Genomic DNA, 13,664 nt, shown 5'->3' with positions numbered 1-13,664 from the left:
CTTAGTGATTCTCAACCAAATATCTCAACCTCTCAGACAGTAGGCTATCCAATGGGAAAAATTTAATAGGATGCGAAAATAGGATGGAATTTTAAATTACAAAATGGAAAACCCCAAACATTAAAATGTTTGGTTTCCAAACACAAATGAAATTTTTAAAAGTACGTGAATGTGAAATGTGAACATTTAAATACTATTAAACAGCCCAGAGTAAAATGGGTCATGATTTCACACCCGTTCAAAGATTCATTCGGTACTGTCAAATGGAAAAAGGCTGAGAACCACTTTTAGCTGTAACAATGCCTCCCCTGGCTATACTCCTCCACATTTGCATAAAATTTATACAGTCTATCATGCAAATCATACTCAAATATTTCTCATGAGTAAAGCGCATGAACCTTTGAGAACTGTTAGACACAATGGGTTGAATAGCCCGTGGACATGGGGAAGTACAAAATGGGGAAAAAACACTGATATATACATGTATATATATATATATCAATTTACCCTTTTCCTTCTTCCTGTGAAAGCAAGTTAAACAGACACCTGGGATGAAAGCCAAACTCACATGGGACAGATTTTAACCGTACACTTCAAAACCAAGTATGTTTTCATTTTAGGACAATGTTTGCACGTTGACTCGTCACAAGGCACAGTGAATGAAGTATAAGAGACAAAAATATCTCAGGAGTCATTAGACATCACAAATTTCCCGCTTTGCCAGGACACGGTGCCTACAACCACTGACGACACTTTGCAACACATTTACAGAGCGGAAGTCCAGCACAAGAAAATAACCATTTGTAGCCTTACATTATGAACCTGGTGGATGGCTGAGAAAGGAAATCCAGCGTTCTGATTCGTCCAAATCTCACAGACAGACGACTGCTGATATAAACAGAAAACTATCTCATCTTGTCAATATTTAAAACACAGCAGCTACCAAGGTAGCATCAAGGAAGGGAAAGAGGAAAATAATAAAAAGCACAGAATCACATTTCTTTAAAAAAAAAAAAAAAACCCTCAAAAAATGCCCAAGGTTTAATAATTGACTTCTAAGCCATTCTTTTGCTTAAAAACATTTTGGGTTGGCTAGGAAAAAAAAAAAAAAGACCATTTGTGTATTAGCTTTATATGATGGAAATGACCAATCATGCTGGGAAAAGACCGTGGTTTACATTTGCCAAAAAGAACAGAAAGAGCTTCCCTCTTCAAATCATTCATTTCAGAGGATCAATATTTCCAAGAAAGATGGGAAAAAACCTTTAACGCAGGTCAAACACCTTTATCTTCTTATCTTCAAATGACCACGAGCAAGCAATGCAGTAAAATGGCTTTTGTAATTTAGTCATTGCTCCATTTGACAAACCTAGGGGATATTTTTCCCTCCAGAGTTCTCAAGGGCAAATCTCTGTGGTTAACAAGGGGAGAAGTGTCTGCTTGCCGCCCAGCAGTGGGAGTGTGTGGCGGCAGAGGCGGCAGGAAGGAGGCTGGAGCAGGGTCGGGGGAGCTCAGTCCTGTGACTCAAGCAGAAACTTCAGGGAACAGCAGTGTTGCGCCTAATGAATCCGCTCCGTAACCTGCTCGCCCACCACGCCATTACCAATATCATAACGGACAATTATTAGGGGGGCAATGAGGTCTGCTTAGGACCAAATACCAAACCGAGCAATACCCCCTCCCAGGAGTTAGAGTAGAAACCACCAAATAAACTGACGAGGCTCCTGGCTGACCTTTACGGAGTTCTGTTCCTGAATTCCATTATTTTAAAAGGCACCGTGAAACTGAATCAGAAAATGGCAGAGTGCCTAAACGTATTCAGCAAGCACTGTGAACACCCCAAGAATTCCCGAGCAGACAGTGCAGAGATCAGTGCAGGAAGGAGATAAAAACATACCCGCGATATGGTCTGGAAACCGAGCAAAGAACTATGTCATCGACAAACGACTTAAGGGCAAGAAAGCTTCTCCCTGGCTATGTGTCTCTCCCACCTCCACCCTCCCAAAAAAGCTCACCAGAAAGTTAACAACTCTCTACAGTTACAATGACATCTCCACACACCCCTACCTCTTTGTTTCCCGTCTCTTCTGTCATCTGGATGGCTTGTTCGGGGACAGATTGTCTTGCATTCTATTCAGCAAGAAAGACCCCCACGGTGTGACCAAAAGGCACCTCCAACCACCATCTCTTTAAACCAGGGCTGCTCTTCTCAGTTCCCACTCTAAAATTCATGCTATTTTCTCCACGGGGGCATTTTCTTCTTCCTCCTCTTCAAAAATTAAATCTCTAGCAAGGTAAGTCTTGGGCCCATTATGCCCCCAGCCTCATCTCCAACAGCTGCCATCTGATTTGAGAATACTAGGTCCATGCCTTCGTGGGAATACCATCATCACAGGCACAAACACACTCCCAGGATGCCCTTGACCTCTTTTGCCTTCTCACCCTCAGCTCTGAGCTAATGTTTTTCATCAACGTTCATAGACTTCTAGTGCTAGAAGTAACCCAGGGACCACCTGTCACCTGATAGATGAAGATACTGACATTCAGAAAGGTGAAGTGGCTTGCTCAGGTCACACAGGGAGTCACAACATGTCATCCTGCTAGGATAGCCAGGAAGGAGTGCCAGCCTGCTATGGGTTTCACCGGAAGGCAGAGGGACTCTGCAGTTATACAGAACTTATTTTACTGAACAGTTTCAAGTCCTCTGGGGTTCGAATACCTGAAAAGTTTTAATGTTTTCCTGTCATTATTCCTACATGGGCCATGCCCGGTGACTCCTCCCCAATGGGCAACAGGCCAACTGACAATTCAGGAAGATGCATGACTTCTTACTCGCTTTGTCTTGAAGAATTCATTTTGTTTAAAACTCCAATGTCATATGTGATTCAAACATTGTTCTCCCTCACCACAGGCCAGTCTTGGGGCTTAAAAAACCTGGGGTGTCATGGTCAACTCTGGATGCCCTCAAGCCTAAGTGCTACCTTCTTCATGTGCTTAGTTGGGGGAGAGAGTACGGAAGGACTGGGTGTTTTTCTTATCTGCTAGTGGCTGAGTTGTGTTTGACGGTTGCTACGGTTGTCAGGGTAACACTACATTGGCCTCCAATGCCCTCTTGAAGGAACAGCCCTGCCCGCGATTGTACTGTCTCCATGTGAGTTCTTTGGAGGGGTCCGCAGGGAGGGGCTCTGTCCGCACTGCACAGGTCCTGACTTGTGAGATCCTGCTCTAGTGGGTTCCCTCCACTCAGCCCTAGAGGGCAGAAGCCCAGCCTCCCTCTGCATGCCCACGCGCATCACACGGACATGTCTCTGTCACGCAGGGCAGACTGCTCAGCGACCACTCTCCTCTCTGCTGGGACATCTCCCTCCAAGTCTCTACTCTTCAGCTCAGGTTGGTGCTATGTGCTTCTTGGGGCTCTCCTCACGGAGCCCTCTTGCCCACTTGCAGTGCATGGGGACACCTTCTCTCTCCTCTCCCACGGAAGGAAGGAGAAGCCTCATCCCTTGCCACAGAGCCCAGACAGTTCTCTGCCCTCCCCCAGCACCAATATCTGCTACATGGCAGCTGAGTGTGGCAGGGCAGGGTCACCACCCCATGGTCACCCCTGAACGGGGTGCCCCTTTCTCTTCAGAATGTGCGGTATTTACAGGAAAATTCCCACTTAGCATCCTGTTACATGAATGTACCTCCCAACAGTCACAGAGTTAACAGAGAGTCCAGGAGGGAAAAGAGGGTCTCACACCATACTTACACTTTTAAAAATTCATATGAAGTTTTTCTCAATGAAGAAAAAAAAGCCTCCCCCTAGTCAAATACATCGAAGAGAGCTCATGTGTGGCGTATGTACCTTTTAAAGAAGTTACAATGACAATTTTCCATCTATAAACTATGTTTTAAACTTAGACCAAGTAAAACCTCTATCATTTTCAACACTTACGTGACTCAGTGCAAATGGTAAGAAGTTGTATTTTAAAAAGTTTCATTGTATTTTAGTTATGAAGTTATTTTTATTTTTATTTTTAAAGCTGATACATTTCAGATATCACAGTAATCCTGCCGGCAGAAAGGATTTAGCAGGTTCATGAAGCAGGGACCTAAGGTGGACCAGCTGTACCTGGTGTCTTTATAATATGAAATGGCACTCTAGACACGTGCTTATTAGACTAAATGCTGGGATATGTTTGGTGGTTTGTTTTTAATTACTGGTTTCCACTGCAGAATTTCATTACATTTAAGAAGACAATATTTCAGGGTATAATATGTATTAAAGTACTGAGCTTTGAAAAGTTTTGAGAAAAAAAATACAATAAAATTTCACCTGGGGCTCCCATGCCTAGAACAGAAGTGATTTAAATCTAAGTTTTAATGAAGCCTTAGCACGTTTTCATCCAAAGATGAATAATAATAGTGCTTGACCTACATATTTCACTAGGTTGTGGTGCAGCTCATGGTGAGCTTCATGACAGAGATAACTTTCCCAACTTTTTCACAGCTTCTAGGACCTGAGTTTCTAGGACCTCCGGAACACAGAAGGCCATCGACTGCAGTCAGTGGATGAATGGAATCATGGAATGTGTTTAAAAATGTCCTGGCTAATAATAAAGCACCGCAGGAACATTAATCAATGTTACTCATTATCATCTGCGGTTGGTCCAGGTTGTTGGTACAACTTGTGCCTTCAAACTAGTCACTGTGGACACACGTCTGGTAAAATGCACCGGAAATTAACCCTGCAGATGTCTTGTTAGAAAAGTTCTCAGTTTTCCTGTTAAGGGTTTGAAAAAGTGCAGCCAGCTTGATTGAAGACAGCAGGAACAGTTGTAATTAGCATGCCCGTATGTTATAGAGCTTCTTGGAAACAATTCCATAAAAGGACGTTAAAAACTCCTTCGCAATTTCATTTGCTCATTAATTTCCTCTCACTCCCTTTTCCACATATACTGCAAAGGATAATGTAGTTCATCTGAACCTGAATTATGATGAAATCCACATAAATGGGGGTTAAGTAAAGCTATGGTAGTCTTATAACTGAGATGTCATCAATAATTTAATGTTTATTTCTTTGACGATGAAGTCAATAGAAAATTGAAGGTGTCTAATTTCATCTTCAGTTCAGACCTGTCTCCTGACTCTGGAAATGGTTTCTTAAAATACAGCATAACTCTTGCTCTTGTTACCATCTGTATCTCGGGTTATTACAAATTCAGTTCAGAAAATACAACACATTCGCACTGAAATCTCAGAATAAAATAGAAGAATGTCACCGATCTCAGTTTTCCTCCTAAAGGTGAGCTTCCTTTATGCTCAGTTGGTAGCAACCCAGTAGTTAACAATGAGTTCTCTCTCCTGCATCACCCACTTCTGTGCACCGCCCCCCACCAGCCCCCTGCTTTACTGGAGCATTCTCGAAAATGCTGAAACGTCTTCTACTCAAAGCAAATCGGCTTCTTCCCTTGATCCAACATCCTCCTTGAGGTCCTGCTCAGTTTCTGTTCTTCTTTAAGAAGCTACATTCTCTATACAGTCTCCACCTTCCCTTTTCTGGGCCTCACCTGAGCCTGCTCTACTGAAACTGCTCTTCTCAGTAACCCCCCCCCCCCCACTCTGCCAAATCCAGCTGTGCATTTGCCCTGACCTAATCCAGCCGTTCATTTGCCCTGACCTATCCGACACATGTAACACCGCTGTCCATTTCCCAGCCTTCTTTGCTGGTTCCTATGATCCTACCATCTTCTGATCCCTGGAGCGTCCCGGATCCTTTCCTCTCAATCCTTTCCCCCTCTCTGGCTAGGCTAGGTGGTCTCCCCCAGTCCCAACTCTCAAACTTGTATCTCCAGCCCAGACCTCTCTTTTGAATGCCAGACTCGGATATCCGGTTGCCTTCTTGACACCTCTACTTTGATGACTCCTAGGCACTTTAACCTTAAATTAAATGCCTGAAAACAAGCTCCCAATGATCTGACTTCTGCTTTAGACTTTCCTACCCCAGCAAACTCCAACCCCTTCTTCCAGTTGGAGTCATCCTTTTACTCACATTTCCCACTCAACCCAGCAGGAAACCCTATTGAGCCTACTTCTAAAATCTTCTCACCCTCCTATCACTCTACCTGGCCCAAGCCACTACCTTTTCTTACTTGGATTATTTCATTAGTTTCTAAACCGGTCTCACTGGTTTGCTTTTCTCTTTGACCCCTTAGTCCTTATTTAAAATACAATAGCCAACGTGACTCAATTAACATGAAAGGCAGGTCATGCTACTTTGCTCCATTTAACTCAGAAGAAAATTCAGAGTCCTAACCATGCCTGCAAGGACCTCCATACTCTGGCATCACCCCCGTCTTCCCTCTCTGCCCTCCTCGCTCACTTGGTTCTGAACAGCAAAGCACACTCTTGCTTCATCTGTTTCCCCCTCTCAGGAAACGTCCTTCCTCCATATACCACAGGACTAACTCCCTCACTTCCTTCAATGTCACCTTCTCAGAGCACCCAGCATTTTATATCCAAATCAAGTCTACGCTGTCCATACTGTAAAGGGAATACTCTTTTCAGCAGAAATTGAAAATCTGAAAAAAAAAAACCTTTAGAGCGTAAGAACCTGTCTCCCTGGCACCGGGACATTCATTCAAAGATATGTACTGCTCAGCTCAGAGAAGGAAAACTCTGACTCCAAAAAACCTCCGCTGCCTTGCGGCATACCTCTTCAGGGGAAAGGCTAAGGGAGTAAACCCCGACAGAAAATCCGGAGCCGGAGTCCCTAAGGCGGTTTGACGTTGTAGCCAACACCGGCAACTCCTGCGGCGCACCTGAAGCCAAGCTGTATTGACTCCGTCTTCCCCTTGGACCCTTCAGCTGCGAAGAGGGGGGGGGTCTGCTGCATGGGCAACAGCAGACCCTCCATATCACCCTGCCCAGGCTCTGTAGCTTCAGCTTCACTGGAGAGGACACTCCAGCGTCATCGCAAGATGTCGATTCAACATGGGAGGAGACAGATACCGTGTCACTCCCGAGTCGGACTGCACAGCCATTCTCGGCGGTGCAGATAGACTCTTAAGAAGCTACACCATCGTCTCTCAAGACGGACGGCTGCCGACGACGACGACGACTGCTCAGCTACTGGGTGTAAGACTTGGTCACAAAGTGAGTAAGGATCCATCCTGCTTTTTGTTGATGTTTATGGGATGATGATTGCTATGGACACACCATCCTTCTCTGTTGGCAGGACCAGTAGTAAACTGGGGTTCGGAGGCTGGCGATGGGTCTTGGAATGGAGCAAGTTAGTGATACCTCCAACACTTCAACCCCAATTAGGCTCTGAAGACCTTCTGGGAGCTTGCCGATGCTGTATAACTAGTTTAATAAAGAAACTTGTATGAATAGAGCCCTCCGGTCAGATTCTATCAAAGATGAAATTTTCTGCCTTGTTCTAGCCCTGAAAAAAAATTGGCTTTTTCTGTTTCTTCCTTATGTTTGTCATAAGACTTTCTCATTACAGGGTGTTCAGATATTGACCAGAAAGAATCCAACAAGAAACAGGAAAGGTTCTGAGCAAAAACTAAAGGAATAATAAAGTCAATTCCTTCTCTTGGAAGACAGTGCTTCTATAATAAAAGAAAACCAAACTTGAAGACTGAACAAAGCAGTTCAAAGGCAAAAGAAAAAAGGGCACCCCAACAAAGGAGGCCTTGGTCAGCAGCCAGCAGACTCCAAGGCTCCTTGAGCAGAGACTAAAATGAGAAGAGATCTGTCAAAGGATGGAGTCAAACGAATTCAGTACAGTCAAACACCTCGTTTGCATCCTTTCTAGCAGCAACAGCCCTGCGGCCTCTTCTTTCATGGGTGCTAACTGAACCCTGCCTGGAAATCAGAAAATCATAACCTTTTCTCTAACGACTCAAGTTCAAGGTTTCGTACCACTGACCCTTTTATTTATTTGTTTTGTTTATTTGGTTATTATTGTCATAATTAAAAAATATTTTTAGGCTTTCAATTATAGCTGACCTTCCTCCCTCCCTCCCTCCTTCCCTTCCTTCCTTCCAACTCTGATTCTGGTACTGATAGCACATCAAATAAACCCTTAGCTACCAAAGTAGGAGAGAACTGTAGGCTATGAGATTCTTGTTATTCATTTGTAGAGATAATATATAACCTGCATTCCCTAATATGACAGTTGTACCCCTAAATGACATTACAAAATTATTTATGTAATCTCTTCATGGGGAAAAAAAATAGAGCAAAGAAAAAAACGAAACACTAAATCCAGACTCTGTTGAATAGCTCCCCAAGTTCACTGGGTGTTGCAGAGATTTTACGTCAATTTGGGAGCATGCTATTTATTGCTTTACGGACTACTTCACTTGTTCTGCCTCTAAGTTTGGATGCCGTCACAATCATTTTTCAGGATGACTAAAAAGCAGAAATAGTAATAACTCATTCAGAAAGCAGCAGCTTTTTATTATAACATGAATTGCTGCAAAGAAACTCTATTTTGCAAAGTAATGTTCTTTGCCTGTAACATCTCTTTAAAATATACATTATGTTCCTTTCTTGCAAACTGAAGCTGTCATTTTCTTTATTTAAACCCATTTATTAACTATATGCTTAACACTGCTTCCTGTCTCTGGTAAGAAAAGAGGTATTGGGCAAAGCCATTCATTCAATGATTTTATCGAGCCCCCCCCCCCCATTATTTCCTCATTTTATCCTTGTGGAATCCCCTCAGTTCTGTCTGTTCAATGCTGAAATCAATAAATAGTAGGGTTACTTGAAAGGCATGCTTTTTTGAGATAAGCTTTTCATATGAGCACATTACATAGTCAGGAAGGATCACTGATACACAGAGAGTTGACCGAGTTTTAAAAAGGCATTGGTAGGCTAGGACTGAGTAAACTGGATAAAAGTGGTTTAGCTGGAAAGTACTAACGTTAATGTAAAATCCTATATTAAGGTTAAATAACCCCTCCCCTAACTGCTGAGGGCTGAGAAGGGAGGCATGACCCATGGCCACTAATAAAGTCTGGAGAATTTCCAAAGTAGGGGAATCAGGATGCTGTGTAATCCACAGCCCACTTATCAGAATGATATTGGCAAGGAGCTGGGTATGGTTAATACAGTAAAAGGAAGGCATCAAATTGTCTTCAAAGAACTATTCTTAGCTAGAGGGAGCAGGGTTCTTCTTAGCTGTTTCAGAAGACAGCATTAACTAGGTAGGAGTTTTAGGAAGGGTGATGTCAATTCAATACAAGATGGAAGTTCTACCAATTAGAACTTCCCTAGCAGTGCGGATGCCTCACAAAGTGGGGACCACTCTTCCAGTGACAAATTTAAGTGAAAGCTCATGGCTGTCTGTTAAGGATGCATTACAAAGGGGGCTCATCATGAGACAGGACTAGATATATTTTCTGGCCCCTTCCTATCCTGAAATCCCCTGTTTTTCTTTAACAGAAGAACAGAAGAATCTTTTAGGCATCAACGCACATAAAAAACACAACTTTGTGTGATGCCGTATTTAAGCCTCATTAAATCAGAGACCCATACAGAAAGGGGGGTCACCTCACTTCCCAGCTGTTGACATGAAGCAATTGTTTGCTTTCCCTGATTTGTAAAGAATGAAAAATTGAATGTCAAGAGTGAAGGATTTTCTTTAAACACGATGTTTATGCATGCTACCTTAGAGGTTCAACTCTGCTAACCTTGCACTTACATCAAGTATTAGATACTACCAGAATTTGTCAAAGGACTCAAAACATTGCACCGGAGCCTTCTGGGGTTCTAGAGTTCCCTGAATGTGTCATGTACCCAGTTTGTAGAGACAACCCAGGTGTTCATCACCACAGTGGTTAAAGCGCAGGGTGTGAAGCTAGACTCCCTGGGTTTGACTCCCGGCTCTGCTTACAACCTGAAGCTTGTGCAAAGTAATTGGACCAATAAGAATTTATGGAGTAGTGCTTATTATAGGGAATTAAAAAATGACCAAGGAAGAGTCAGTCAGGCCTTGCCTGTACACAATGAACATTTTAAGAGAAATGAAATATTTTAACGTAAAATATAGTGATATATGCTAATCATGAAGTATTTAAAAGTATTTAAGTATGAGGATCATCCATAAATCCTTTACAAAGAGCTCCAATGCTGATGAGGTTATAACATGAAAGGAACCTGCATAGTGTTCGCATTCCTAAGTACTATTGTTTCTGAAACAGTGGAGAAGGATTACTTTGGGCTTACAAGCTGGAAAATAGAAATGATTTTGTAAAACATAGCTAAATATTATGAGCTTTACTTTAAAATACATTTATTCCCAGTTGCAGGTGAAAAACCATGATGCAGAAGAAAGCTAGAAGTTATCTGAAAATAACAATAATTTCTAAAACAACCCAAATATATAGCTATGTTGTTTGTAAAATACCTTGACAAATACTCCTCTACCTGTGCCTCAAAACAGTGGTGTAAAGTGGGCATTAATCTCACTTTGGGAAGCGAAAACTAAGGCTCTGCGTAGCTAAAAGACCTGTTTAAAATTATAGAGGCAATAGAGGCCAGAGATGCAATTTTTAACCCTGGTCTCATTACTTCAAATCTGGGATTAAAAAAACCTCATAAAATTGAGTATAAAAAAATGGATTCAATACCTGTGTGATGTAACAATGTTTTATCACACATTCTCATTCAAAGACAAAGTGGGTTTATTCAGGGTACTCGCTGTTACTATCTCTGTCTGCCTAGAAACCATACTCATTCCTGGCCATGGTCCTTTGATTGTCTATGGGAGGAAGTCACTTCTCACCCCTCAGTCCATGTAGTTCAGGTGAAACTAAAACCTCCTCCAGGCATGTAACCTATGCCTGATTAATCCCCCCCCCACCACCACCACCACACATATACACTCCTTTGTGATTAGCTCAGGGCAGATAAGTGATATAAACCAGGTTGATCTGAACCAGTGGGACTCAATCCTGGGGCTTTCAGGGGGAACTCTTGAGAAAAGCCCTCTTTCTCATAGACTCAAGTTTAACCAGAATTGGACTTAAAATTTCCCTCATGTAGAGAAAGCCTGTTTGGAAAAAGAGCCAACCCAGAAGAGAAAGACAGCATATGAGCACTGGGATCAGGCCTACCTGGACTTTACAGTGAAATGACTCAACTACATGCCCTCTTGTGCTTAAGACACCTTGAGCTGAATTCTTGTTACTTGCATGCATCCAGAAGAGTCATACACAATGGAATGAACTCAGACAGCACTGCATAATCAGCCCTATTTCCTGTAGACATGAAAAAACCATCTATTTTTTAACACTGAAAAAAGAAAAGGAAGAGGGAGAAGGAGAATAAGAGAATTTTCCTACCCTTGAAAACTTAGCAAGGTCAGATTATATCAGCCAAAACTCTGACCTGTGGACTCAAGAACTGGACTGAATATAATGAGGAGCATTCCAAAAATTTAGCAAGTGGAGAAATAGCCTGGTGTGCTTCTTTGTGAATAAGCTGCTCAATGTCAGCCAGCCTAAGGCACTATGAAATACCACAAGGTCAATGACACTGAAATAAGGTTTTTACATATTGTCAGATACTTTATTTATTCGGGTGAAAAAAGGATCTTTTCTACTGATTTTTAAAAAATCCATGGTCTGGTTTTAATCGGAAACATTCACCTTGGTTAAGTTCCAGCACATGGAGGGAAGGTTAGCAAAATGACTAGTGGTCATTCGGTCTGTCCAGCATCTGTCGGAACAAACTCCTGGGTTTGCCTCACTGATGGGCTTGATAGAGAATAAAAGAACCAAGACTTTTAGGATAAGTATCGAAACATAAAAAAGCTCCTGCTTCTTCCCATTACTTTTTAAAGACCAATGAATAGGACAGAAAGTAACATGTCAATGTGGCCTGAAGGACACCCATCATGTTAGAATTTCCAATCACAGGGAGAGTAAGTTAGATTTTGAGAAAAGGCAATTAACTGTCCACGTGGATAAACAAGGTGTACAACCCATCAGGTCTAAGTTTTAAGCATGAAAGCAATGTTTTCCACTTTTGCTTTTAGGACTAGGTGGCTGGTGGTCTAGAGTTCCTGACTTGAAAGAAGGCACAGATATCATCCATGTCCCAAGTTATCCCTGGAGCTGGTACGTCAGCTTGTCACCTCGACAGGCTGTCAAATCAGGAGTTCTTGATGGAAGAGCTGAGTTTATTCTTAACCCTTTTTGGTTATATATTATCTGTCTGTGTTTAAGTATCATAAGTTGCTCTTCAGACCTTCATGGATGAAAATGTGGAACCCATGTACAGGCTGAGCCTTTCTAACTAGTGGCTAGGTAATGAAAAGCTAAATTAAAAAATAGACACTGATTTATGGACATTAAAAAAAATCTGAAATAACACAGTAATAAGAAAATTTGTCCTGTTTGGGGGGAAAAATCACTTAAAATGCTGTTGTTCTTAATATAGTTGTGCTATTTTCTGAAGGCTGAGTCTGTAAATCCCCATAATGTAAGAACAGTGGGAAGAATGTCTGGGAACAACAGGCTTTCCCCTCAAGGGAAAGTATCAAAGAATAAATTACACTCTTCCTTGTTTTCCAGAGATGGCTAAGCATTGGCCTTGTGGCTTTCTGAGATGCCATGATTCTGTAGCTAACAATTTTGTGTGCTGTGTATTTCTAACAAGTTCTAAATTTCATGTGAGGGAAAATCCCAACTAATCTTTTCTTTCTCCATGTATTAACTTGCCCCGTACAGTGACAGCAGGCCGTTTCTGGGAGTTTTCCTTGGCCGCACACTTTGAGAACCTGTATTTGCAGGGAACTATTCCACCTCCCCTGCTTCCCCTGGCTTTGATGATTATTTTGCATAGACCCCTTCTCCATCAGGCTAGATGCTCCCTGACAGCCTTCATATTCAATCAAAGCAATAAAGAGGAAAATTCCAATTCCATTCTCAATATGCATTCTAAGCACGGATAACACTAGAACAAAAAGATGTTTTTATAGAATGCTATAATCACCTGATAGCTTTGGCATTGATTGGGCTTACAATGAATTAGAGACCTTGGAAGTAGGGACTGATGGGTGATATATCTAAATTGCTAGTCATATCATATATATATGGTATATATAGTGATTTACGGTTTGAAATATGCTTTCATATGAATTATCTTATGTGATACACACAAATCTGAGAGGCAGGCATTACCCACATCTTATATGACAAGAAAACGTAAGTTCAGGGAAACCACATGACTTGGTACAGGTCACACAGCCAGAAAGAAACCAAAACAGAACTCCAACTGCAGAAGCCACTAAAGAAAGAGCCCCCATTATTTGGAGAAACCCCACATGTAAAAACTCTGTAAATGCAGCAACCCCCCACACCTAGGTGCAAAGCTCTTTGCAAACATAGGAGAAGGGCAGAGTTCTACCAAGAAGTGCAGGGTGGGTTCCCACTGAAAGGATCAGCAGATAACCATTGCAGTTCTGCATGTGAATGGCTTTGTGGTGATAACCATGAGCTGATTCAGTAAGTTTCCACTCAACGACTAGCGATTTTGTCCCTGATCTGCTCAATATGTCTACATGAGTGTCACCTATTCTAGCACATGGGAAATTAGTGTTAGTTGAACTGTTATTAAAACATTTTGTATCGTTTTAAACAGGCAGCCCACAGGGCATCAGG

The 13,664-nt window shown here is 42.1% G+C and overlaps 1 protein-coding gene across 9 annotated transcripts in view; it reads right to left on the bottom strand.

The window, feature by feature from the left end:
- ANKS1B (ankyrin repeat and sterile alpha motif domain containing 1B) overlaps positions 1-13,664 on the bottom strand; it is an 829,228-nt gene that overhangs the window by 57,457 nt on the left and 758,107 nt on the right. For 3 of the 9 annotated variants that reach the window (XM_090272643.1, XM_090272651.1, XM_090272650.1), the window contains one exon: positions 814-888. The exons of 4 other annotated variants lie outside the window; for them this stretch is intronic. In XM_090272643.1, coding sequence (XP_090128769.1) covers positions 814-888 — 75 coding nt within the window. The remainder of the gene's footprint in view (positions 1-813; positions 889-13,664) is intronic. 2 more of the 9 variants (XM_090272644.1, XM_090272649.1) reach the window with 1 other exon arrangement.

The sequence above is a fragment of the Furipterus horrens genome, unplaced genomic scaffold (genome assembly GCF_987537825.1).
Source record: "Furipterus horrens unplaced genomic scaffold, mFurHor1.1.pri manual_scaffold_4, whole genome shotgun sequence".
Taxonomy (NCBI): Eukaryota; Metazoa; Chordata; class Mammalia; order Chiroptera; family Furipteridae; genus Furipterus; species Furipterus horrens.
Note: the sequence above shows the minus strand (reverse complement) of the source record. Positions and strands in the feature narration are given on the sequence as shown.